General features: G+C 40.8%; 1 protein-coding gene across 9 annotated transcripts in view; it reads left to right on the top strand.

Annotated features, from left to right (window-relative positions):
- Window positions 1-27,769, top strand: part of LOC115226211 (small G protein signaling modulator 1-like) — a 107,301-nt gene that overhangs the window by 73,281 nt on the left and 6,251 nt on the right. For 3 of the 9 annotated variants that reach the window (XM_036514839.1, XM_036514844.1, XM_036514846.1), the window contains 13 exons: window positions 2,447-2,530; window positions 4,736-4,803; window positions 5,982-6,146; window positions 7,562-7,702; window positions 8,405-8,570; window positions 10,106-10,173; window positions 11,222-11,367; window positions 11,663-11,731; window positions 13,174-13,948; window positions 15,360-15,439; window positions 20,110-20,139; window positions 25,701-25,825; window positions 27,460-27,542. In XM_036514839.1, coding sequence (XP_036370732.1) covers window positions 2,447-2,530; window positions 4,736-4,803; window positions 5,982-6,146; window positions 7,562-7,702; window positions 8,405-8,570; window positions 10,106-10,173; window positions 11,222-11,367; window positions 11,663-11,731; window positions 13,174-13,948; window positions 15,360-15,439; window positions 20,110-20,139; window positions 25,701-25,825; window positions 27,460-27,542 — 2,000 coding nt within the window. The remainder of the gene's footprint in view (window positions 1-2,446; window positions 2,531-4,735; window positions 4,804-5,981; window positions 6,147-7,561; window positions 7,703-8,404; window positions 8,571-10,105; window positions 10,174-11,221; window positions 11,368-11,662; window positions 11,732-13,173; window positions 13,949-15,359; window positions 15,440-20,109; window positions 20,140-25,700; window positions 25,826-27,459; window positions 27,543-27,769) is intronic. The other 6 variants (XM_036514843.1, XM_036514845.1, XM_036514840.1 and 3 more) reach the window with 5 other exon arrangements.

The raw sequence follows: 27,769 nt of genomic DNA, 5'->3' as shown, positions 1-27,769 counted from the left end.
CGCCTTTAGTCGAGCATATCAACCCCAGGACTTATTCTTTGTAAAGCCTAGTACTTATTCTATCGGTCCCTTTTGCCAAACCACTAAGTTACGGGGACATAAACACACCAGCATCGGTTGTCAAGCGAATTTGGGGAGACAAACATATACACTAGCGGTTCGGCAGAAGAGACTGATAGAATAAGTACCAGGCTTCCAAAGAATAAGTCCTGGGGTCGATTTGCTCAACTAAAGGTGGTGCTCCAGCATGGCCGCTGTCAAATGACTGAAACAAGTTAAAAAAAGATCATCATCATCATCAGCATCAGTGTGGAGAGCAATATACACCTTGCTATTATACTTAGTTTCCATCATATTCCAGGTTCAATTCCTACCAAGTCTCACCTTAACTTTTATCATTCTGGGCTTGATAAAATAACTACCAGTCAAATAACAACTGATTGTTAATTACAGCTAATTACAACTAGTCCCCGATTAATTACAGCTATTCCTCAATTAATTACAACTGATAACTAGTTACAGTTAATTATAACTACTCCTTTGTTAATTACAACTGATAGTTGATTGCAGATAATTAGAACTAGTTTGTGGTTAATTACAACTTATCCTCAATTAATAACAGCTGAGAGTTAATTATAGTTAATTACAATTATTCCTCAGTTAATTACAACTGATAACTAATTACAGGTAATTAGAAATGGTCCCTGGTTAATTATGAATGGCCCTTAGTTAATTGCAATAATGAATTATAGTTAATCAAAACTAGCTCCCAGTTAATACAACTAATTATAGTTAATTAAAACTAGTCCCTAGTTAATACAACTAATTATTAATTATAGTTAATTAAAACTAGTCCCTAGTTAATACAACTAATTATTAATTATAGTTAATTACAATTAGTCCCTAGTTAATTACAACTGGTCCTCAATTAATTAGAACTGATAATTAATTACAATTTAGCCCCTTGTGGGTAGTAAAGAAATAGGTATTTTGTCTGCCGTTACGTTCTGAGTTCAAATTCCGCCGAGGTCGACTTTGCCTTTCATCCCTTCAGGGTCGATTAAATAGGTACCAGTTACACACTGGGGTTGATGTAATCGACTTAATCCGTTTGCCTGTCCTTGTTTGTCCCCTCTGCGTTTAGCCCCTTGTGGGTAGTAAAGAAATAAGAAGCTTTGCAGGATTATGGGTCACCCGTGGTTGGATTTCATATCCAACTAACGACTCTACCCAGAAACTGGGGTGCACCCGGTTACTTGTATGATTTGGAAGCGCCACCTCGTGGAGGCGCAATGGCCCAGTGGTTAGGGCAGCGGACTCGCGGTTATAGGATCGCGGTTTCGATTCCCAGACCGGGCGTTGTGAGTGTTTATTGAGCGAAAACACCTAAAAGCTCCACGAGGCTCTGGCAGGGGATGGTGGTGATCCCTGCTGTACTCTTTCACCACAACTTTATCTCACTCTTACTTCCTGTTTCTGTTGTACCTGTATTTCAAAGGGCCGGCCTTGTCACTCTCTGTGTCACGTTGAATATCCCCGAGAACTACGTTAAGGGTGCACGTGTCTGTGGAGTGCTCAGCCACTTACACGTTAATTTCACGAGCAGGCTGTTCCGTTGATTCAGATCAACCGGAACCCTCGTCGTCGTAACCGACGGAGTGCTTCCCATACCTCGGACTTGTGATGTTGCTCAGTTTTTCCAGGTTAGACCCTGATTACGACCCTGATTGCTGTGTTCCCTTCACTGAAGATGAAGTTGGGTTGACAGCTGATGTTGGACAATCACATGCTACATGGCCACAGCAGATAAGGAGGGGTCTCGCAGAGATGGGGACTGACTGGAGGACCCAGGAGGACCCAGGAATATACCGACAAATGGGGAATGCAGTGACATGCTGCAACAGCGCTTCCTCCCCCCTCCACACACACACCTGACCCAATCTAATTAATTCAGACTCATTCTTCGTTAATTACAAGCCATTCCTAGCTAATTACAAGCCATCCCTAGTTAATTACAAGCCATTCCTAGCTAATTACAAGCCATCCCTAGCTAATTACAACCCATCCCTAGCTAATTACAAGCCATCCCTAGTTAATTACAAGCCATCCCTAGCTAATTACAAGCCATCCCTAGCTAATTACAACCCATCCCTAGCTAATTACAAGCCATCCCTAGCTAATTACAACCCATCCCTAGCTAATTACAAGCCATCCCTAGTTAATTACAAGCCATCCCTAGCTAATTACAAGCCATCCCTAGCTAATTACAACCCATCCCTAGCTAATTACAAGCCATCCCTAGTTAATTACAAGCCATCCCTAGCTAATTACAACCCATCCCTAGTTAACTACAACTAATCCCAGATTTTCAGGTAACAAGGGGTTTGAAATCATAATTAATAAAAGTCAATGAAAGTTTATGTGATTTTTTCTATCTCGTTAACTGGTGCTACCTGTGTGCGTTCCTGCGTGAATCCAGGGATGGCTACCGACGCTTCTACCAATCGCTGGAAGAGAGGCAGAAAAAAATGTAAGTAAGTTATCGGATTGGACGAATGGGAAAGCTCTCTTTCCATTAACCAATCAGAGTGTCCGGCTCAACTACCGCTCCAACTACTACTACTACTACTACTACTCTTGATCCCTCCTGTTGGTGCTGTTAATACTACTACTACTACTATTAGTGCTACTACTGCTGCCACTGCTGCTACTGATCTTGACCCTTAACATTGGTGAGAAGCGAGGGTGGAGGTGGTGGGGGGGGGAATACAATAGAACTATGAGCAGCTGGAAGTATGGAAATAACTGCATGACCTCTGGTGACCTTTTGTGACCTCTAGTGACCTCTTGCTCTCTTTCTTGCTAATTTTACTTTTTTTTTTCGTTTTCTTTTGCTTGCTCTAACCATAAATCTATAAATGCTTGTTTTGTGTGCAGGGGTGTGGGTGGGGGTATGTATTTCCTTTTTTTGTTTGCAAAATTGCCTGAAGTGTTTTTCTTCTTTTGTTAAGGGATTTCTTTGTGGGGTCAGATTGTTAAATATTTTAATTTTTCTTATATATATATATGTGAAGTATATTTGCCACTTAAATGTGGCTAACCACAAAGGGTGGATTCTACTGTAGCTTGTAGCCCCAGGAGAACTACTTCTCCAGCTGGCTACTAATGCACTTTCTGTGCCCTATGCATAGAAAGGGCACAGAAAGTGTGTCAATAGCCAGCTGGAGAAGATGATCTCCCAGGGCTACAAGCTACAGTAGCATCCACCCTTTGTGGTTAGCCACATTTAAGTGGCAAATATACTTCACTTAGTCGTGCAGCCACTGTCTATACCTCGTTCAGAGATTTATTATTGCTTATATATATATATATTATATATATATATATATATATATAACAATTACAGCGTGAAGGTGTTTATAAGCCATTTAAGAAACACACAAAAGCCATTCGATTCACTTCAACATTTAAGTTTAATTTGTCAAAATATTTTCGTCGCTAAAATCCGCGACCTGTTCACTGACAAAGTCCGTGCTGCATCTCATATATATATATATATATATATATATATATTATATATATATTATGGAGATGTACTCGCATAGCAAGTGATTTGATCTGAGATCATGTGCTGGAACGAAAACAATTACAGCGTGGAGGTGTTTATAAGCCATTAAGAAACACACAAAAGCCATTCGATTCACTTCAACATTTAAGTTTAATTTGTCAAAATATTTTCGTCGCTAAAATCCGCGACCTGTTCACTGACAAAAATCCGTGCAGCACGGATTTTTGTCAGTGAACAGGTCGCGGATTTTAGCAATGAAAATATTTTGACAAATTAAACTTAAATGTTGAAGTGAATCGAATGGCTTTTGTGTGTTTCTTAAATGGCTTATAAACACCTTCCACGCTGTAATTGTTTTCGTTCCAGCACATGATCTCAGATCAAATCACTTGCTATGCGAGTACATCTCCATAATATATATATATATATATATATATATATATTTCTTTAAATTTTGCTTCAGTAATTTTCTGGGTTGACCCTGTTGCATGCTGAGAAAGTTCATGAAAAAAAAAAAACATTTAAAAAAGAATTAATAAATGAAAACAAATTTGCACATTTTTTTATTGTTATATACTTATGTTTAACTTTTTTTTTTACTTGCTTTTTATTTGCTTTGTTGTGAGTTCCTCTAACAGACTAACAGTCCAAAACTTTGAAGGAATCACTGCCAACCTTCATATTTACATGCCGTTATTTAAAGCTCTATGTGATGTACTTCGAGATCCAATATTACTGATGTTATATGTTGACTTTATTGTATTGCATTTCTAAGTTTATCTCTCTAGATTTCTCATAGAATTCACAGCCTGCACTGAGAGTTAGGTTTCATATATATGAGTACCTTTATGTAAACAGTGTGATTAAGATAAAAAAAAATAGATAAAGTGTGTACATCCATGTTTCAGGAGTTATTGTTCTCTCATCAGTATCACATATAACCTATCAACTATCCACAAACATATTGCATAAATACCCAATAAATTAGTAATGAAATAGACCAATTTACTTTGTATCTACATTATAGTTTATGTTGGTGTACTATGTAATATTATTTTGCTTAGTATTGTTGTAATGTGTTGCCATCACTGTATTTATATTTATGCGATGATGTTTGATTTGATGTTGTTTGTTGTATGTTGACATTATTGTTGTTTTTTATTGCAGTTTATATTGGGATTATGCTTTGACTATATACGTCGATGAAATTGTTTACATCCACTGTCACCAGCAACGTAAGTAGGAAACCTCTGCCTTAACGATTACCATGGTGACGATGAGCTAATGACTTTCTCTATGTCATCCACTGACTCATTCACAAACACACACTCCCCCTCTCTCCTTCTCTTGAAATTTACAAGCATGGCTGTGTGGTAAGAAGCTTGCTTCCCAAGGTAGCGAGCTGGCAGAAACGTTAGCACGCCGGGCGAAATGCTTAGCGGTATTTCATCTGCCATTACGTTCTGAGTTCAAATTCCATCGAGGTTGACTTTGCCTTTCATCCTTTCGGGGTCGATAAATTAAGTACCAGTTGCGCACTGGGGTCAATATAATCGACTTAATCCATGTCTGTCTATCCTTGTTTGTCCCCTCTATGTTTAGCCCCTTGTGGGTAATAAAGAAATAGGTATTTCGTCTGCCGCTATGTTCTGAGTTCAAATTCTGCAGAGGTCAACTTTGCCTTTCATCGTTTCGGGGTCAATTAAATAAGTACCAGTTACGCACTGGGGTCAATATAATCCGTTTGTCTGTCCTTGTTTGTCCCCTCTGTGTTTAGCCCCTTGTGGGTAGTAAAGAAATAAGAAGCATGCTTCCCAACCACATGGTTCCAGGTTCAGCGTTTAAAATGTGGGATTTATGTACTAGTAAAGTATGTATAATAGGCCTCTGAGCAGGTATCGCCAACCTTTTAGCAAAATTTGATGCAGATTCTCTGCTCAAATTTCTCTGTCATGGTCAATGCGACAATCACATGCTACACACGTTCCTTCCAAGCACTGCTGTAAACAATGGAAGTGAGCTAGGACGTTAAAACTTTGTGCACATGCACAGCAGAGTTCAAGGTCAATCTGTGCCAAACAGCATCACTCTGTGTATTTTAGTTTTGTTACTATAGCAACAGTATGGATACTTACTGATCAGACCACGTGTACATGGGAAGTATGCATAATTTAAAGTGTGTATACATGTGAGGTATGCATAAATTATGATCTATATGCATCTGCATGTGATGTGTACATCTATTGTTGAAGAGCTGCGTACACAGTGCATACACAGGGTACCTGTACATATTGTGTACAGGTACCCTGTAAGTAATATTAAACATGCAGTATATTTAATGTGCCGAATACATCTGAACAACGGTAAGTCCTATACAATTACTCATTATAAATCTCTGTCTCATTTTTTTCAGCCGATTATGGTGGAACAATCGTGCTTGTCGGCCAAGATGGAGTCCAGCGGCCTCCTATCCACTTCCCCAAAGGCGGTCACCTGTTAGCCTTCTTGTCCTGTCTGGAAAACGGACTCCTACCCCACGGACAACTCGACCCCCCTCTCTGGTCACAGCGAGGGAAAGGTAAGTTTTTTCCAACTGAAATTCTCTCCCACGGTTGTGTGGTTAAACAACTTGTTTTGCAATTACATGGTCTCAGGTTCAACCCCCGCTACAGGTCGTAGGAATTATTGAATAGAGATATCGTGGAGTGTTTGTTGAAGATGTCTGGAGTGCTTGTTCCCTCACTACTACCACCATCACCACCACTACCATCACTAAGTTATGAATCATCATCGTTTAACATCCGCTTTCCATGCTAGCAGGGGTTGGATGCTTTGACTGAGGACTGGTGAACCAGATGGCTGCACCAGGCTCCACTCTTGATCTGGCAAAGTTTCTACAGCTGGATGCCCTTCCTAACGCCAACCCCTCCAAGAGTGTAGTGGGTGCTTTTACGCGCCACCGGCACGAGGGCCAGTCAGGCGGTACTGGCAACGGCCACACCCAAATGGTGTTTTTTTTATGTGCCACCTGCACACCGGCACAAGTGCCAGCAAGGCAATACTGATAACGATCACGCTTGAACGGTGCTTTTTACGTGCCATGGGCACAGACACCAGTTATCTGGATGGTGTTCTTAGTGCTCCACTAGCACGGATGCCAATCATCGAATTTGATTTCGATTTCACTTGCCTCAACAGGTCTTTGCAAGCAGTGTCCAATGAAGGGAATGTACGCATAAGTGGGCTGGTTACACCCCTGGCATAGGCCACAAGGTTATGGTCTCACTTGGCTTGCCGGGTCTTCTCAAGCACAGCATATTTCCAAAAGTCTCAGTTACTGGTCATTATCTCGGTGAGGCCTAATGTTTGAAGGTCGTGCTTCACCACTTCATCATCATTGTTTAATGTCGATCTTCCACGCATGCATGGGTAGGATGGTTGACAGTTGCTGACCAGGTAGAAAAACTACCCTATGCTACTCTGTCTGTTTTGGCAGGTTTTTTACAGCTGGATTCCCTTCCTAACACCAACCACTCTGCAGAGTGGACTCAGTGTTTTTTTTTACGTGGAACCAGCACAGATGAGGTTAGTTTTGTCATGGTTTTTACACCTGGATGCCCTTCCAAATGCCAACCACTTCACAGTATATTATAAATTGCATAGTACAAATCAAAACAGATACAGAAGGCTAACTCTTCAGATGTGAAGAGCTCAATGGGAAACAATGTATGTGACAAGGTTGGCCCTTTAAATTAGAGTTATAGCTCATTGCTGAGCACACTGAAGTGAAGTATCTTGCTCAAGGATGCAGTGCACCGACAGGAATCAAAATCACAGCTTTACAATCATGAGCTGAATGCCCCAACCTCACAGACCGTACTACACTAAAGTGGTACCTTTAAAGATGTGTTTTCACCGGAAGAGATCCAAATTGTTTTTGGTGCCATCCATCTTATCGTTGCTTCTGTTTTTTTTCATTTTTCTTTTTATCAGGGAAAGTATTTCCAAAGCTCCGTCGTAAATGCAACAAAATGTCCAGCAAGGAAGGGAGTACCAGCAGCTCCAGTACAGACGAGGAAGAAGCGACCGACTACGTGTTCCGAATCGTGGCCACTTTTAAACCTGAGAACATTCGTAAGTGACACACCTCTCTCTGGCTTACACGCAAAATCCATCACCCTCACTACCACCACCACCACTACCACCACCACCACCAAAACCACCACCATCACTACCACCACCACCACCACTACCACCACCACCACTACCACCACCACCACTACCACCACCACCACTACCACCACCATCACTACCACTACTACTCTCTAATGTGACACTTCACCTTGCCCTCAACACCACCACCACCACCATGATCACTACTACTACTGCTGCTGCTACACACTTATCTGAAAGTGACCCCTTTCACTGACATCTCTTACCATGCTCTCAAAAACCACCACTCTTACTGCTACCCTCACTCACACTCTCACTCAACTGATAATGAGAACATATTTGACAACTCTTTACCCACACTCAACACTACCACCACCACCACTACCACCACCACCACCACTACCACCACCACCACTACCACCACTACCACCACTACCACCACTACCACCACTGCTACTACTGCTCTCATACATAAGTAACATTTCTTAATGCTCAACAACACCACCTGGTACAGTCTCTGGCTGGTGTCTCAAACGATTTGGGTTCAATTCCAGGGGCTATTAGTGTCGCTTTGAGTTGGTCCTTGTATCTTCCAAGGGGACGGACCCTTTGGTCTTCTTCCCAAAGTGAAACTTAACATTAATGTCTTCTCTGTCTCTTCAGCCCCCGAAATGTTGGACCCAAAGCTGAATGTGAAGATGGACAACTTCCCCTGGCCATTCCAAACGGTTGACCCAGTACCACCGACACAGTCAACTATGCAGTCGTATGCCCGGTCCCAGGAGGAACAGAACAACACCTGTCTTTCACGAGTTGCATCTAATCACAGGTAAATGGAGGTTTTGTGTACGTCACGTCAGTCCGTAACATCTTTTGCATTCATGAAGTGGGGGGGAGGCAGTGATAGCACACTGTGTATGTGATAGCTTTGTTGATGGCTCAGTTCACTTTGTTGTTGATAGGTGCAATAAGTTGGCGCTGTTCGTTTCTCTATCCGGTGCTGCTTCTGAAATGAAACGCTTTGCTCAAAGACACATTGTCTGTCTAGGTCAGGAATTGAACCTACAACCTTATGAGTCTGAATACAACAAGCTTCTTAACCATACAGCCATGCCTACACACACACACACACACACACAAATCTCACACACACATTCTCTTTACTCTTTTACTTGTTTCAGTCATTTGACTGCGGCCATGCTGGAGCACCGCCTTTAGTCAAGCAAATCGACCCCGGGACTTATTCTTTGTAAGCCCAGTACTTATTCTATCAGCCTCTTTTGCTGAACCGCTAAGTGATGGGGACGTAAACACACCAGTATCGGTGTCAAGCAATATTATATATATATATAAATATATACGACAGGCTTCTTTCAGTTTCCGTCTACCAAATCCACTCACAAGGCATTGGTCGGCCCGGGGCTATAGCAGAAGACACTTGCCCAAGATGCCATGCAGTGGGACTGAACCTGGAACCATGTGGTTGGTTAGCAAGCTACTTACCACACAGCCACTCCTGCGCCTATATATATATATATAAATAAACAAAATCGGACACATACAAGGTGTGTATGTTGTTAGTTTGTCAGCTGTGTTTTAGGCATCAGGGTATACCTTCTCAGCGTGCCTAGGGTTAAAAACCCTTGAAAGTAAGTTATAAGCAAGGGGAGACAACTGACATAGGTCCCTTCTTGGAGACATCAGTGCCACAGACTGAACAAGGCTTGCTGCCAGCCATATTGCTGACTATGTCTATATGCTGAATGTTTTTTTTTTACTTTGTTTCAGTCATTTGACTGTGGCCATGCTGGAGCACCGCCTTTAGTCGAGCAAATAGACCCCAGGACTTATTCTTTGTAAGCCCAGTACTTATTCTATCGGTCTCTTTTGCCGAACCACAAAGTTACGGGGACGTAAACACACCAGCATCGGTTGTCAAGCAATGTTGGCAGTACAAACACAGACACACAAACACATACACACACATACATATATATATATATGTACGTATATACGACGGGCTTCTTTCAGTTTCCGTCTACCAAATGCACTCACAAGGCATTGGTTAACCCGAGGCTATAGCAGAAGACACCTGCCCAAGGTGCCACGCAGTGGGACTGAACCCGGAACCATGTGGTTCGTAAACAATCTACTTACCTCACAGCCACTCCTACGCCTGAAAATTATCTGCTGACATGTCCCAACGTCTCATGGCACAGAATAAATTGAAATATGAATCAGAGGCTCAAGGTATATAAACGAGGTATATATATTAGCTTGAGGTATATAAACGAAATCAAACACACACATGCATTATGTAAATACAGATATTTTGAATATTTTTATTGTTATTCCCTTTCCAAGCAGAGCCACAATCAAACAACTGTGTGACACAATGAAGAAACAGATCATCTCCAGAGCTTTTTATGGATGTAAGTACTAATCACACTCGTTAATTAATTAATTAATATATACATAACATCAACATCAAAAAATCAAATGGAAATTGTAGTTGTGATACCTGTGCCAGTGGTACATAAACAGCACAATCCGAACGTGGCCGATTCCAGGGCTGCCTTGACTGGCTTCCGTGCCGGTGGCACGTAAAAACTACCAGCTGATCATGGCCGCTGCCAGCCTCCCCTGGCACCTGTGCAATAATTTAATAGTCTTATGCACACATATCTGCACAGGAGAATTAAAAATTACTGCCGATTTTAACAGTTTTGTAACCTCTTGCGGAACCCCTGGACTGTGCTGGCAGAACCCAAAGGTTCCGCGGAACCCTGGTTGAAAACCACTGCGTTAAACGATGATGATGATGATAACAGGAAACTACAGAATTTGGGGATGAAAATCGCTTTTGACAAATGCCAGTAGCACATAAAAAGCAGCCTATAAACCTAGGGCCTCACAGAGGCAGTTATGGTGACCGAGACCCCTGGCAATACGCCACACTTGAAAGGCAGCATGCTAGCAGAAACGTTAGCATCCTGGGTGAAATGCTTAGCGGTATTTCGTCTGCTGTTACATTCTCTGTTCGAATTCCGCCAGCATCCCGTCCAGGTGGGGAACCTATATGCCAAGGAAACCGGGAAACTGGCCCTTATGAGCCAGGCATGGCTCGAGTAGGAACGAACAAAGAAACAAAACAAAACAAACTTCCTCTGTTGGTCTCTTTCGCCAGACCCCCCGATGTTACGGGGGGATGTAAACACACCAACACTGGACTGTGGCCATGCTGGGGCACTGCCTTGAAGGGGTTTAGCCAAACAAACCAGCTCCTGTAAATATTTTTTTAAAGCTTGATCTTTATTCTATTTATCCCTTTTGCTGAACCATTAAGTAGCAGGGATGTAAACACACCAACACTGGTTGTCAAGCAGTGGTGTGGGGACACACATACACACACACACATTTTGTTTTATGCTGTCAGTGATTAAGTTACCCCTGGTGTTTTCTTCTGTTTCTCGTCCCCAGGGCTCGCTCATTGCCGCCACTTGAAGACTGTACGCACCCATCTGTCCGGTTTAGTCCATCACAATATCATCTCACCTGTACAACCAAACAATGCCACCTTGGGGCTCACACCTGAGAAATGGGCCAGTATTTGTATTGATGGAAAGGTAAAGTAATTAATTCTTCTCTCTATTTCTCTCTCTCTCTCTTTCTCTCTCTCTCCCTTTCTCTGTATTGGCCCCTTTGCCTTTCCCTTGGATAACATTGGTGGCGTGTAGAGGGGAGGCTAGTATGCATGGGCGACTGCTGGTCTTCCATAAACAACCTTTCCCGGACTTGCGCCTCGGAGGGTAACTTTTGAGGTGCAATCCCCTTACCTTTTACTGATAGAAATGTAATTAACAATGAAGGTGTAATATTGGTATTAATTAATTAATTAACGTTCTGCTGTAATATCTCCAGATACCAAATCCTGATGAAATGTATCGCTTGGTTTACTATGGTGGAGTCTCTCATGACATCAGAAAACAGGTGAGTCTCTCTCTCTCAGACATTCCATTGTCCCCGCAAATTCACTCCCCCCCATCCCAATCTTTTAGCTCTTTTGCCCCCCACCCCACCCCACACTTCCCTTTCCTTCAGAAATTTACCCTCCTCTCACTCTGAACTTTTCACTTATTTGACAAAACCAACCCTTTATTGGGGTCATTTCTTTTTCCTGGTAGAATTTATGTGGGTAGCGGGTTCCTACCTATAACAATCCACAATCTTTCAATAGTCTATCAAATGCTTAACCCTTTCATTACTGTATTTATTTTGAGATGCTCTGTGTTTCTTTCGATTAGTTTTAAATATAACAAAGAATTTAGTAAAATAATTTAGTTATCATTCAGCTAGTGTTAGGAACATAAATTGTGACTAAGGTTTGGTGGAAGATTTTAATTCAGAACTTATGCAAACAAGACATTTGTACCACAGTCAGAGGTGGTTTCAGCCAGGTTGGTATCAAAAGGATTAATAATTGTTTCTCTATTATATATTTTAACCCTTTTGTTACCATATTTCTTCTGTTGAGATGCTCTGTGTTTCTTTCAATTACTTCAAATATAACAAAGAATTTAGTAAAATAACTTAGTTATCATTCAGCTAGTGTTAGGAACATAAATTGTGACTAAGGTTTGGTGGAGGATTTTAATTCAAAACTTATGAAAACAAGACATTTGTACTACAGAGCCAGAGCCGGTTTTGGCCGGGTTAGTAACAAAAGGTTTAAGACCCTCCTGATAATCTGTCCCTAAGAGGTAAACTTTCTGTATAGAAGAAGTTCTACTGAGCATTCTATTCCAGTCTCCTTTAACCATTTCTCTATATCTTTACTCACAGTTCCCAATGCACCAATTATTATCGGCAAAACCTTTACGGTTTTCATTCTCCAAATTTTTGTGATTTTGAATTTCTGCCATTTTGGGGTTTCCTGGTATCTGAGCTAGGTAGCAATCAGCCCCTTTTGCTATCATCCCAAGGGCACCTATGACAACAGTCTTCAGCTTCCACATTTTGCTAATTTCTATTTCAAGATCTTTATATTTGCTCAGTTTATTGGTAGGTTTTGACAGATACGTTTATATCGATTGGGACAGTCATATCAATGAGGAGGCATTATTATCATTATTACTACTACTACTACTACTACTACTACTACTACTAATACTACAACTAATACTACTACTACTAATACTACTACTACTAATACTACTACTACTACTACCACTACTACTAATACTACTACTACTACTCATACTAATACTACTACTCATACTAATACTACTACTACTACTACTACTACTAATACTACTACTACTAATACTAATACTACTACTACTCATACTAATACTACTACTGCTAATACTACTACTACTAATACTACTACTACTAATACTACTACTACTGCTGCTATTTTTATTTAATTTCAGGTTTGGCCATACTTACTTGGCCATTATGGTTTCGACAGTACGGAAAAGGAAAGGGAAGCTGCTGACATCGTCGTCCACACCGCATACGAACAGACGATGTCCGAGTGGCTGGCTGTTGAGGCGATCGTCAGGCAGAGAGACAAAGAGATTATGGCTGCTAACTTAGCTAAGTTATCATCGGAGAGTAACGGACACATACCGTTGGTACGTAAGGATTCAAATCTCAGCAATGACGTCTTCATATCCACGAGCTTTGACTCAGAAGACTCGTCCCATCCGGAAACGCTTCCTGAAGAAAGTTCCACCGCCGGAACGACTCCCACTGCTGAGCCGAAGTGGAGCAGCAACAACAGTCGGGAGATCTACAATTATTCCGCTGCGGCCCCGAAATCCGATCAAGACACCCAGACGGATGTCCATAGTGTTGGAGGCCGTCCCGCGAGCCAGAGCAGCATTGTTCCGGACAGCAGCCCAGACGACGGCCTCGGGGACTCCATCGCACGGCCCGGCTCCCTGGCCGACCGCTCCAAGCTGGATTCTGCCGGAGATTCGGAAGGCACCGATATTTCGAAGCTAACTCATGAAGGAAGTATAGAGCGAGGCATCATTGTTACGAAATCATCCCTGGACAGCGCCGGTGTCGACGACGATTTTAGCGGGGGAGAACTGAGCGAGCCCTCTCGAGGGAACCAGCCTCAAGACTTGATTGATGTCCAAGAGGATGATGAACAAGCAGAGAAAAAAGGGGACAGTTTCGTGAATCCCTCGGGATCTGGTGAGTGTATTCTTTATCTTTACTTGTTTCAGTCATTTGACTGCGGCCATGCTGGAGCACCGCCTTTAGTCAAGCAAATCGACCCCGGGACTTATTCTTTTTGTAAGCCCAGTACTTATTCTATCGGTCTCTTTTGCCGAACCGCTAAGTGACGGGGATGTAAACACACCAGCATCGGTTGTCAAGCAATGCTGGGGGAACAAACACACAAACACACACACATACACACACACATATATATATATATACATATATACGACAGGCTTCTTTCAGTTTTCATCTACCAAATCCACTCACAAGGCATTGATCGGCCCGGGTCTATAGCAGAAGACACTTGCCCAAGATGCCACGCAGTGGGACTGAACCCGGAGCCATGTGGTTGGGAAGCAATCTACTTACCACACAGCCACTCCTGCGCCTTTTTATTTCTTTCTTTTTTCTTTTTCATTTTTCAATATATTCTTCTTGCTCATGGTTGTGGGGTTAAGACATTTGGTTGCCAACCATGTCATCTTGGGTTCAGGCCTGCCGTGTGGCACTTTGGGTAAGTATCTTTTAGTATAGCCCCAGGCTCACCAAAGTTTTGTGAGTAGAATTGGTCGGTGGAAACTGAAAGAAGCCATATATACATATGTCTCTTGCATACATATGTATGTATATATGTGTGTGTGTGTGTGTGTATATATATATATATAATATTAGGGAATATTATTCCAAACTTCCAGGGAAAAATTCAATTTAGAAATACTAAATCAAATTTCACAAAATATAATATATATATATATATAAATTAGAAAAAAACCCACCTTTTATCAATTCCACAATGAAAAAATTTAATTGTATTTAATCATTAGTATATGTTTTTATCTTATATTTAATTTTTTCTATAGGATGTAATTTTTTTTATATGGTATTTTACTCTTTTACTCTTTTACTTGTTTCAGTCATTTGACTGCGGCCATGCTGGAGCACCGCCTTTAGTCGAGCAACTCGACCCCGGGACTTATTCTTTTGTAAGCCCAGTACTTATTCTATCGGTCTCTTTTGCCGAACCGCTAAGTTACAGGGACGTAAACACACCAGCATCGGTTGTCAAGCGATGCTAGGGGGACAAACACAGACACACAAACACACACACTTATATATATATACATACATATATACAACGGGCTTCTTTCAGTTTCCGTCTACCAAATCCACTCACAAGGCTTTGGTCGGCCCGAGGCTATAGTAGAAGACACTTGCCCAAGGTGCCATGCAGTGGGACTGAACCCGGAACCATGTGGTTGGTAAACAAGCTACTTACCACACAGCCACTCCTATAATTAAATTTCTTCATTGTTGAATTGATAAAAGGTAGTTTGTTTTTTTTCTAATTTATATATATATTGTTGTTGTTGTATTCCTTCAGAAACAGCTCAACGTTTGTCAGCATCAAAAGAAAGTCTGATCTCCCCGGCATCACCTGCCTCCAACGGTGGTATCTATTCTGTAAGTACTTCTCTCTCCCAACCTATCAAACATCGTTATGCATCCATCTCCAATTCACACACGTAAACGACTTTATCACATCACCACCTCATTATCTCACAATTTCTCTTAATTTGCTTCTATCATTTTTTAATTATTTTTTTCTCTTTTATTAATTTCTCTCAATATTAAGTTGTTTTTTAAAATCCTTAATATTTTACCTTTTTGGGTCTCAGAATGATCTCTGACCCCCCTACCCTAGGTACAACTTATTTCTTAGACTGATACTTTATGTACCCATAGCATTAATCTCAGCACAGGTTCCCAGGCTGGAATTGAACTAGTTACCTTTACAGTGTATATTTACTTCAGAAATGTGTGTGTGTGTGTATGTATATATATATGTGTGGAGGCGCAATGGCCCAGTGGTTAGGGCAGCGGACTCGCGGTCGTAGGATCACGGTTTCGATTCCCAGACCAGGCGTTGTGAGTGTTTATTGAGCGAAAACACCTAAAAAGCTCCACGTGGCTCCGGCAGGGATGGTGGTGATCCCTGCTGTACTCTTTCAGCACTCTTACTTCCTGTTTCTGTTGTACCTGTATTTCAAAGGGCCGGCCTTGTCACTCTCTGTGTCACACTGAATATCCCCTAGAACTACGTTAAGGGTACACATGTCTGTGGAGTGCTCAGCCACTTACACGTTAATTTCACGAGCAGGCTGTTCCGTTGATCGGATCAACCGGAACCCTCGTCGTCGTAACTGACGGAGTGCTTCCATATATATATATATATATATATATATATATATATATATATATATATATATATATATATACAGTGATACCTCGTAGTACAAGTTTGGTTCGTTCCATGACCAAGTTCGTCTTACGATTTACTCGTTTTACAAATCAAGTTTCCCCATTGAAATTAACTAAAATATAATTAATCTGTTCCAGTCACTGAAAGCCACTCAAAAATAATTTTTTTATGGGTTTTAAAACTGAAAAGCTGTAGTTATAAGTAAAATGACAATTATGAAAATAAGAATGTAAAAGAAATATGTAATGGTGGTGCCCCAGCATGGCCACAGCTCGTGAGCTGAAACTAGATAAAATTTTTAAAAAATAAAAACGTCATTGATTGGTTGAAATTACCGAAATACGAGAACTTTAACGTGAAATTACTTCGTAAATATAAGTTTTTCTCAAAAATGCTAAGGGTAAAAGATGTTTTATATGACACATTCTACCAGTGTCCGAAGTTTGAAAGTGTTCAGTTACAAAATATTATTTTTTAAATCTGTCGGTCAAAAGGTAAAGATCCTGAGCATCTAGTTGTAGAAACTATGACACTGGAGCTCGATCCTGCCAAGCCAGCCATGACATACCAGCATGGAAAATAGACGTTAAATGATGGTGATAATGGCACACTTCATTTTGACTATTTTTTGTCAGCAATACACAAGATGCATTCTGGAAGTCTTCAGACATTTTCAGGAGAGACATTTATTCGTTTCAAAGAACTACAAAACCCTAATTTCCTTCAAAGTAAGACCTTCTGACTTCAGTGCACTTGTTGTAGCACCCCAGCCACTTTTTGTGAAGGCCCCATGGAAGCCCTCCAAAGTGAAGATATCCAGGGCCCTTGTCACAGCCTCCTTCATTTCCAAAATGACTGTCCTTCAGATTCTCCTTCAGCAAAGCCCAGGCTGTAGGGAGGCTGAGGGGCCGTTTTGCTGCCCATCACTGTGAAGTAATTCATTACCCCAGGATGCCCCTTGCTAAGCACCTTCAGAACAAAGTTTGCACATGTTTAACCCTTTAGCATTCAGATTATTCTGTCAAAGGTAACCCTTTTTCATTCAAATTGTTTTTAATTAATCCTGCATTGTTTTGCAGCTTTGAAATTTTGATGATGTGACTGTATATTTTATAATGGCATTGAAGGGTAGGTATGATAGGCTTGATCTGGCCAGTTAGAACATAAAGCAGGAAGCATTTTTGGGCCGGTTTAAATACTAAAGGGTTAAGTCCTTAGCAATAATTCTTTGTACTGTTGCCATGCCAACACTACACTGTATTCTTACTGTCTTTGTAGACTTAGAACGGTCTTCATCCAGTGGCTTAGTAGATTAGGTCTTTGTTATCCTTACTGTCAAAATTGCGATTCCTAGTTCAAATCCAGCCTGATACCGCATTCATATTAAAGAATAAAACTCTTGAACCAGTCTGCTAGAGATCCAAATGATTGAATTGTAATATGTCTGTGAATCCTGTAAAATTCTTTATCTTCAAAAATAAGGTTTAAACCATCTACAACTGTAATCTAATTTACGATTTATATTAATTAAAGGTACTGTTTTTCTTTTAATTAATCTTTTTTGTTCCCATATTTCTGTTGATCCACATTTTCCTTTGTTCCAGTTAATTTGAAAATAATGAAAAATTTAGGGAAACAGCTTTGTCATTAATTAATCAATCTGGAGTTTGGAACATTAATTAAAACGAAATTTTAATGGACAGTTTTAATTTAGATTACTTTAAAACAGGAAGTTTGTATCATAGAACCAGTGGGGGTGGTCTCAGGTGGATTGGTATGAAAAAGGTTAAAGAAGCTATTAGCCATCATGATCAAACCAGACCCACCCACGTCTGCTGAAAGTCAATATAAACAGTACCCGGGGAAGCTATGTGTTACCCAGGTTGTGTACACAACCTATATGGCCCCTGTATTACATACAGACATAAACCCCTTTTGTTAGAATATTTCTGTTGAAATAAACTGCTTGTGATTCAATTAATTTTGAAATTAATGAAGGAGACTTTAGTAAAATAACTTTCTCGTTATTATTTTAAGCTTGTGTTTGGAACATAAACGAACTCAAAATCTTATATAATAATAATGATAATAATAATAATAATGAAATTATTGTATCCAGTGCTCAGGTGCACCACAACTTGTCAGAAAGTGCATATAAATTACATGCAGTAATGTAGAAATGTCTGGAAAGCGAACAATGTTTGAGTCAGATACATGCTTGTGTGTGTATGGAGGGGAGAAAATCAGGTGTAGTGTTGGCAAATCTCTCAGGAAGCATGGAAGTTTTGAAGGATGCAGTGCTCCGACAACTAACAACTGATGCCGGCAGTTTGTTCCATGCTTCAGTGTGTGTATGGAGGGGAGAAGATCAGGTGTAGTGTTGGCGAATCTCAGGAAGCATGGAAGTTTTGAAGGATGCAGTGCTCCGACGACTAACAACTGATGCCGGCAGTTTGTTCCATGCTTCAGTGTGTGTATGGAGGGGAGAAGATCAAGTGTAGTGTTGGCGAATCTCAGGAAGCATGGAAGTTTTGAAGGATGCAGTGCTCCGACAACCAACAACTGATGCCGGCAGTTTGTTCCATGCTTCAGCGTGTGTATGGAGGGGAGAAGATCAGGTGTAGTGTTGGCGAATCTCAGAAAGCATGGAAGTTTTGAAGGATGCAGTGCTCCGACAACTAACAACTGATGCCGGCAGTTTGTTCCATGCTTCAGCGTGTGTATGGAGGGGAGAAGATCAGGTGTAGTGTTGGCTAATCTCAGATAGCATGGAAGTTTTGAAGGATGCAGTGCTCCGACAACTAACAACTGATGCCGGCAGTTTGTTCCATGCTTCAGCGTGTGTATGGAGGGGAGGAAATCAGGTGTAGTGTTGGCGAATCTCAGGAAGCATGGAAGTTTTGAAGGATGCAGTGCTCCGACAACTAACAACTGATGCCGGCAGTTTGTTCCATGCTTCAGCGTGTGTATGGAGGGGAGAAAATCAGGTGTAGTGTTGGCGAATCTTAGGAAGCATGGAAGTTTTGAAGGATGCAGTGCTCCGACAACTAACAACCGATGCCGGCAGTTTGTTCCATGCTTCAGCGTGTGTATGGAGGGGAGAAAATCAGGTGTAGTGTTGGCGAATCTCAGAAAGCATGGAAGTTTTGAAGGATGCAGTGCTCCGACAACTAACAACTGATGCCGGCAGCTGTTGAAATAAACTGCTTGTGATTCAATTAATTTTGAAATTAATGACGGAGACTTTAGTAAAATAACTTTCTCGTTATTATTTTAAGCTTGTGTTTGGAACATAAACGAACTCAAAATCTTGATGGTCCATTTTAATTTAGATCTAATTAAAACAGTAATTTTGTATCATGCAATCAAGTTTGCTCTTGGACAGATTGACATCGGAATGGTTAACAAAAAAAAAAAAAAAAACTAGTATTAAAATTTCCTCTCAAAAAAACATATAATTTGATAACGAAGAATTGTCTTTTGTTTTATTATTTAATCTTCGTTATACTTTTAATTACATTCGTCACATTTTTCATATCTCGTTTTTTTTTTCTTCTTTTTTTCTTTCCGTTGATCGTCTTCCACTGTTTCATGTCCTAAAACCATCTTTCAACCACCTGTTTCCACCGGGGCACCGCTGCCTGCCATCTGATTGTTCTACCATCACACCCACTGCCCATGCCCCCCACCACCACCTCCATCCCTCCACGTCTTGTGCGGGGACACCCCCAGCCTCTAAGTCTGTGAAACTGAATCCTACTACTACTACTACTACTACTACTGCTACTACTACTATCACCACCACTACTACTACTACTACTACCTTCTCTCTCTCTTTCTCTCTTTCTCTTCTCTTTCATCCATCATCCAGGGTGTCAAGCACATGACGCTGAGAATGAAAGTAAGTACTTCTACCAATGACCAGACCAATATTTGCAGCGTGTGTTTTTGTGTGCCGTACCTGCATATATATATATGTGTGTGTATATATGTGTGTGCATATGTATATATATATATATATATTTAAAAAAAGGAGATGTGGAACACGAGTTGTGATATATAAAAAAAGGAAATGAAGAAAATGCTGACAAAATAATTTAAGTAAGGGAGAGTGTATTTAATTAGGTGAAAGTTCTTTACCGGTTGCGCATTTGTTATGCTTATCAAAAGATATTTTTTAAGAGAGATAGAGTTCCTTTCTGATAGATTTTTTTCTCTTATTTTTTCTTAAGAGAAAAACATCTATCAAAAGGAACTCTATCTCTCTTAAAAAAATATCTTTTGATAAGCATAACAAATGCGCAACCGGTAAAGAACTTTCACCTAATTAAATACACTCTCCCTTACTTAAATTATTTTGTCAGCATTTTCTTCATTTCCTTTTTATATATATATATATATATATATATAATATATATATATGCATACGCACACACATATACATATATGCATATACCTCTTCTCACTGGCTGTGCAAGATGAAACGACTACTACCACTGCTAAATATTATTATTACTACTACTACCAGCACCACCCTCTCTCTCTCTTTCGGAGAGGCACAAGCACCTACACACACACATACACACACATAGCAGTAACTTCCACCTACTGAATTCCATCACAAAGCTTCGGTCGGCTCGGGGCTATAGCAGAAGACACCTACCCAGAGTGCCACGCAGTGAGACTGAACCCGAAACCATATAGCTAGGAAGCAAGCTCCCTAACCACACAGCCATGCCCACTTTGACTAATTTGTTTCATTAATTAATCATCATTGTTTAATGCCTGCTTTCCATGCTGGCATGGGTTGGACGGTTTGACTGAGGACCGGCAAACCAGGAGGCTGCGCCAGGCTCCAATCTGATCTGGCAAGGTTTCTACAGCTGGATGCCCTTCCTAATGCCAACCACTAAGATCGGAGCTCCTGAAACAACATCGACCTCCAGTGCGTAACTGGTACTTATTTAATCGACCCCCAAAATGATGAAAGGCAAAGTTGACCTCGGCGGAATTTGAACTCAGAACGTAACGGCAGATGAAATAGCGTTAAGCATTTCGCCCGGCGTGTTAACATTTCTGCCAGGTGGCCGCCTTAAAGGCTGGGAATGATTGGCCATAAATAGGGTATGGTATGTGTCATTAGTTGTTTTAATGATAAACCTTGCTGATTAGGGGTCAGTCAGCCATTTTTAAATATTATTCCAAAGCCTCGTCTTCAACTGGCTGCTGAGATGATGGAAATAACTGTGAGAGAGTAATGATAACAACAATCAATACCTATTTCTTTATTACCCAAAAGGGGCCAAACACAGAGAGGACAAACAAGGACAGACATAGGTATTAAGTCGATTACATTGACCCCAGTGCTTAACTGGTACTTAATTTATCGACTCCCGAAAGGATGAAAGGCAAAGTCGACCTCGGTGGAATTTGAACTCAGAACGTAGCGGCAGACGAAATACCGCTAAGCATTTCGTCCGGTGTGCTAACGACTCTGCCAGCTCACAGCAATCAAGACCACCGTGTGCATCGACAATGACACAGGTGTAAAATAGAATGATACATGGACATACATTCAGGTAGATAGATGGGTAAGAGGAAAGGTATTGTGATGTTTAGTAGTTAGGGCCTATAACTCTGGGCATGTTTCAGCCATATTAAACCTCATCGGGTAATACATAATGTTCACAAGAGGAACAGTTGCCTTTTTTTAAGTGCATAAGGGTTATAGCTAACCATTAGATGCTCGTTAACTGATCAATAGAAACTCGTTAGAAGCTCTCTAACTGTTAAACACTTCTAAATATCCACATCAAACAAATTGACGGCTTCATCCATCTTCCCACAAGATGGTCATCTTGGCATTTTCCCAGGCTGTTGAGATTGGTCTTTGACGGTTACAAAACATAACCAAACAAAAAACAAACAAAAAAAAACCAACAAGGGACCGATTAGTCCCTTGTATTTTTTGTTTGTTTGTTTGTTTTTTTTTTATCTCCCCTTAAAATTTCTTTATCCAATTGCTTAAGTATAACTTGCTTTTTTTCCTTACCCCCCAAGATAATTTCTGGGTGTGTCATTGTTTCTTAACCCTTAACACCATGGAACCCCTATATATATATATATATATATATATATGTGTGTGTGTATATATATATATATATATATCTATATATATATATATATATATAGATATATATATATATATATATAGCGGTTTGGTGTTTTCTTCTTACCCTGTTATTTATTAGTCCTTACCTGTAATTTACAGTATGTTCAGGTGAGTCATTGCATACCTTAGGCAAGGTCATCAACTCCCTTTCACCTTTTTCCTGTTATTTCTTTTTTACATTCATTGATTGTGTCTGTCTCCCTTTTTTTTCTTCTCTTTTATATTTTTTAAAACATTCTCTTTATTCCTTATCAATGTATGTGTGACCATATATACACACACACATATACGTGTGTATGTATTTATGTATATATATATATTATTTTTTATTAATATTTAGCTGAAGCAGCAGAGTGACTCGTGGTTTAAGAGTTTTGTGTGTCCGTTAGCACTTATCAAACTGAACAACCAATACATATATATGTATGTATGTATGTATATATATATATAATATATATATATATATATATATATATATATATATATATATATATATATCATCTTTTCTACTCTAGGAACAAGGCCCGAAATTTTGGGGTGGGAGCCAGTCAATTAGGTCGACCCCAGTACGCAACTAGTACTTAATTAATCAACCCCCAAAAGGATGAAAGGCAAAGTCAACCTCAGCAGAATTTTAACTTAGAACATAAAGACAGACAAAATACCTATTTCTTTACTACCCACAAGGGGCTAAACACAGAGGGGACAAACAAGGACAGACATAGGTATTAAGTCGATTACATCGACCCCAGTGCGTAACTGGTACTTAATTTATCGACCCCAAAAGGATGAAAGGCAAAGTCGACTTTGGCGGAATTTGAACTCACAACGTAACGCAGACGAAATACCGCTAACCATTTCATCCTGGTTTAGTGATGGATTTCCCATATTCATTGGATGCTAACCATTGTTGATTCCATTGGATATGATCATACAGAACACACTTTTCATAAATATATATATATATATATAGGTGCAGGAGTGGCTGTCCCATTGCAGGGCACTTTGGCCAAGTGTCTTCTACTATGGCCACAGGCTGACCAAAGCCTTGTGAGTGGATTTGGTAGATGGAAAATGAAAGAAGCCCATCGTATATATATATATATATATATATATATGTTTATGTATATATTTGTGTGTGGAGGGGGTCTTTGTGTCTGTTTATGTCCCCGTAACTGAGCGGTTCGGCAAAAGAAACCGATAGAATAAGTACTGGGCATACAAAGAATAAGTCCTGGGAGTGACTTCTTCAACGTAAAACCCTTTAAGGTGGTGCTCCAGCATGGCTACAGTCAAATGACTGACACAAGTAAAAGAATAAAAGAATATATATATATACACACACGTATAAACACATTATACACACATATCAGCTGCATATGTATGTATATGGTGTTTTTTTTTCTTTTTAATTCCATTTCCAATTTTCATCTCAATGTGGCTTTCTGTCTCAGTATCCCTCCTTCCCTCCTTCCTTCCTCTCCCTTCATCTCATTTGTGGTTCCACTCCCACATCCCTTTCCAGCCCCTATTTAAATAACCCCCTAAATATAATCGTCCCTTTCTTTCATCTTCCTGTATATCTTCTTCCATTCCGTTTATCTTTTTTCGATATTCCCATTTGTGGTAAATTCCTCATCAAATATCATCCCTTGGTATCATGTGATCAATATTAACGACTTATTAATTATCCTGCTATTTATGTCCATCTTTTTTACTTCTATTTTATTCTCTGTTGTCATTTTATCTTTTTTTCTTTCTTTCTCTCTTTAACATTTTAATCCTAATTTCATAATTTTATTGAAAAATAATATCTCATCTCATTCCATCAATTTAATAAATTAATCTAATTATACTTCAGTTTCGTATCTCGTTTGCTAGATTCTTTATGTGAATTTGTGTGTTGAAACAAATTTTGTTGTATCTAGAGATGGTCATTATGTCAATATTATTAACACACACACACTGGTTCAATTCCACTCCTTTATTATAAGTTAGCCACGCATGTCCGGACCCGTTACGAATACTCCTGATGCTTCAAGCGATATGATGTGCTTGAGAAGACCTGTTGAGTCAAGTAAAACCAATATTGTGGCTCTGGTCAGTTCCCCCTGAGTGGCTCCCATGCCAGTGGCATGTAAAAAGCACCAACTGAACGTGGCCAATGCCAGTGCCCTCTGACTGGCTCTTGTGCCTGTGGCACGTAAAAAGCACCATCCAAACATGCCCGATGCCAGTACCACCAGATTGGTCCCCCATGCCGGTGGCACATAAAAAACACTTTCTAAATGTGATCAATGCCAGGCCCGCCAACTGGCTCTTGTGTTGGTGGCATATAAAAAGCCCCTGCTACACTCTCGGAGTGGTTGGCATTAGGAAGGGCATCCAGCTGTAGAAACCTTGCCAGATCAGATTGGAGCCTGGTGCAGCCACTGGCTCTCCAGACCTCATCCAAACCATCTAACCCATGCCAGCATGGAAAGCGGACGTTAAACGATGATGATGATGATGATGATGGAAATGAACCAGTGCGTGTGTTAATGAGATTCTCCCAAGACACAACAAAATCTAATTATGTCTTATTAATAATTCAATTAAAATCTTCCTGGACATTAATTTCTCAGATTTCATTGATTGTGTAATTGCATGCATGTTAAATGGTTTTTTTTTGTTTGTTTCTTATTAATTCAGTTAAGAAAATATTTACATACCTTAGGTGTATGGCAAGAAGTCTGCTTTGCAATCAGCTCAACTACCCATACATTCACTCAATTGCCCACACTCTCACTCAATTGCCCACACTCTCACTCAATTGCCCACACACTCACTCAATTACCCACACACTCACTCAATTGCCCACACTCTCTCTCAATTGCCCACATGTCACTCAACTGCCCACACTCTCACTCAATTGCCCACACTCTCACTCAATTGCCCACACTCTCACTCAATTACCCACACACTCACTCAATTGCCCACACTCTCTCTCAATTGCCCACATGTCACTCAACTGCCCACACTCTCACTCAATTGACCACACACTCACTCAACTACACACACACTCACTCAACTACACACACCCTCACTCAATTGCCCACACTGTCACTCAACTACACACACACTCACTCAATTGCCCACACTCTCACTCAATTGCCCACACTCTACCTTACCTGCTCACACTACCCACACTCACATACCTTCATACTCTCCTACACTCCACCCCTCAACAATATCCCCCACCCCTCATACACGTCATGTTTCGCTACAGAGTATTCTTATTTCTCTTTTAGCCTGAACTCCTCGATAATGTTGCTCTTAACCTTCACCGCATCGATAAGGACGTGCAGAGGTGTGACCGAAATTACTGGTATTTCACCCCCGCAAACCTCGACAAGTTAAGGAACATTATGTGCACGTAAGGGGACTCGTTCGTTTCTTTAAAAAATAATAATAATAATAATGAAATTATTGTATACAGTGCTCAGGTGCCCCACAACTTGTCAGAGTATATGTAGAGTAGTGTAGAAATGTCTGGAAAGCGAACAATGTATGAGTCAGATACATGCTTGTGTGTGTATGGAAGGGAGGAAATCAGGTGTAGTGTTGGCGAATCTCAGGAAGCATGGAAGTTTTGAAGGATGCAGTGCTCCAACAACCAACAACTGATGCCGGCAGTTTGTTCCATGCTTCAGCGTGTGTATGGAGGGGAGAAAATCAGGTGTAGTGTTGGCGAATCTCAGGAAGCATGGAAGTTTTGAAGGATGCAGTGCTCCAACAACCAACAACTGATGCCGGCAGTTTGTTCCATGCTTCAGCGTGTGTATGGAGGGGAGAAAATCAAGTGTAGTGTTGGCGAATCTCAGAAAGCATGGAAGTTTTGAAGGATGCATTGCTCCGACAACTAACAACTGATGCCGGCAGTTTGTTCCATGCTTCAGCGTGTGTATGGAGGGGAGAAAGCTCAGGTGTAGTGTTGGCGAATCTCAGAAAGCATGGAGGTTTTGAAGGATGCAGTGCTCCGACAACCAACAACTGATGCCGGCAGTTTGTTCCATGCTTCAGCAACTCTTAGCATGAAAAAATGTTTCCTAAAGTCATGGAAGGAGCTGTGCTGTTTTCTGACTTTGTAAACATGTCCACGGGTGTTAGACAGGTGGAGTTTGAAAAGGTGCTCAGAGTTATTCTTTGTACGATGGTTGATTATTTTATGGGTGTCTGCCAAGTCAGCTGCCAGACGTTGGAGTTGGACCCAGGTGTGTGTGTGTGTGTGTGTATGAAAGAGAAGGAGAGAGGCATATGCTTAAATGGTGTGAAGGTGCATGGCTCAATGGTTAGGGCATCAGGCTCACAATCGTGAGGTAGTGAGTTCGATTCCCAGACCGGGCTGTGTGTTGTGGTTGGTAAGCAAGCTATTTACCATACAGCCACTCCTACACTATAAATTTTCATCTGAAAATTCAACTTTATGCCAGAAAATATGGTATACATTGGTGATACAGTCGTGCATGGTAGTGAAGTTAATGCACCTATAGGCACAGGAGTGGCTGTGTGGTAAGTAGCTTGCTAACCAACCACATGGTTCCGGGTTCAGTCCCACTGCGTGGCACCTTGGGCAAGTGTCTTCTACTATAGTCTCGGGCCGACCAAAGCCTTGTGAGTGGATTTGGTAGACGGAAACTGAAAGAAGCCCATCGTATATATGTGTATATATATGTGTGTGTGTGTGTGTGTCTGTATTTGTCCCTCTGGCATTGCTTGACAACCGATGCTGGTGTGTTTACGTCGCTGTCACTTAGCGGTTCGGCCAAAGAGACCGATAGAATAAGTACTCGGCTTCCAAAGAATAAGTCCCGGGGTCAATTTGCTCGACTAAAGGCGGTGCTCCAGCATGGCCGCAGTCAAATAACTGAAACAAGTAAAAGTGTATAAAAAAGATAAAGATAGTTATTAGTACTGACCATCACATCAGTGGAAGTACCTGTCCAGTCCTAAGTACTGCGGGTTTCATCTTGTAATACCTAAACCCTTTATAATTCCTTCTATTTTCAGGTATGTTTGGGAGCATCTTGAAATCGGTTATGTTCAAGGGATGTGTGATCTTGTGGCACCGTTGTTGGTTATATTTGATGATGGTAAGTAGCGTCCAGTTGGGGTCAGCCTCTGCAGGGTCTTCTTCACACACATTTCCTATCACCATCATAGTCATCATCATCATCATCATCATCATTTGTCCACTTTCTTTCCATGCTTGCTTAGGTGCGGCTGGCTGACCACTATGGTCTGACTCAGTTCTTATTAGGAACTAGCAGCATAGCCCGGCGTTGCCCGGGTATGTAAGAGCCCCTAGTAGGCAACGGCT

The sequence above is a fragment of the Octopus sinensis genome, linkage group LG29, assembly GCF_006345805.1.
Source record: "Octopus sinensis linkage group LG29, ASM634580v1, whole genome shotgun sequence".
Lineage (NCBI taxonomy): Eukaryota > Metazoa > Mollusca > Cephalopoda > Octopoda > Octopodidae > Octopus > Octopus sinensis.
This window is presented reverse-complemented; position numbering and strand designations above follow the sequence as displayed.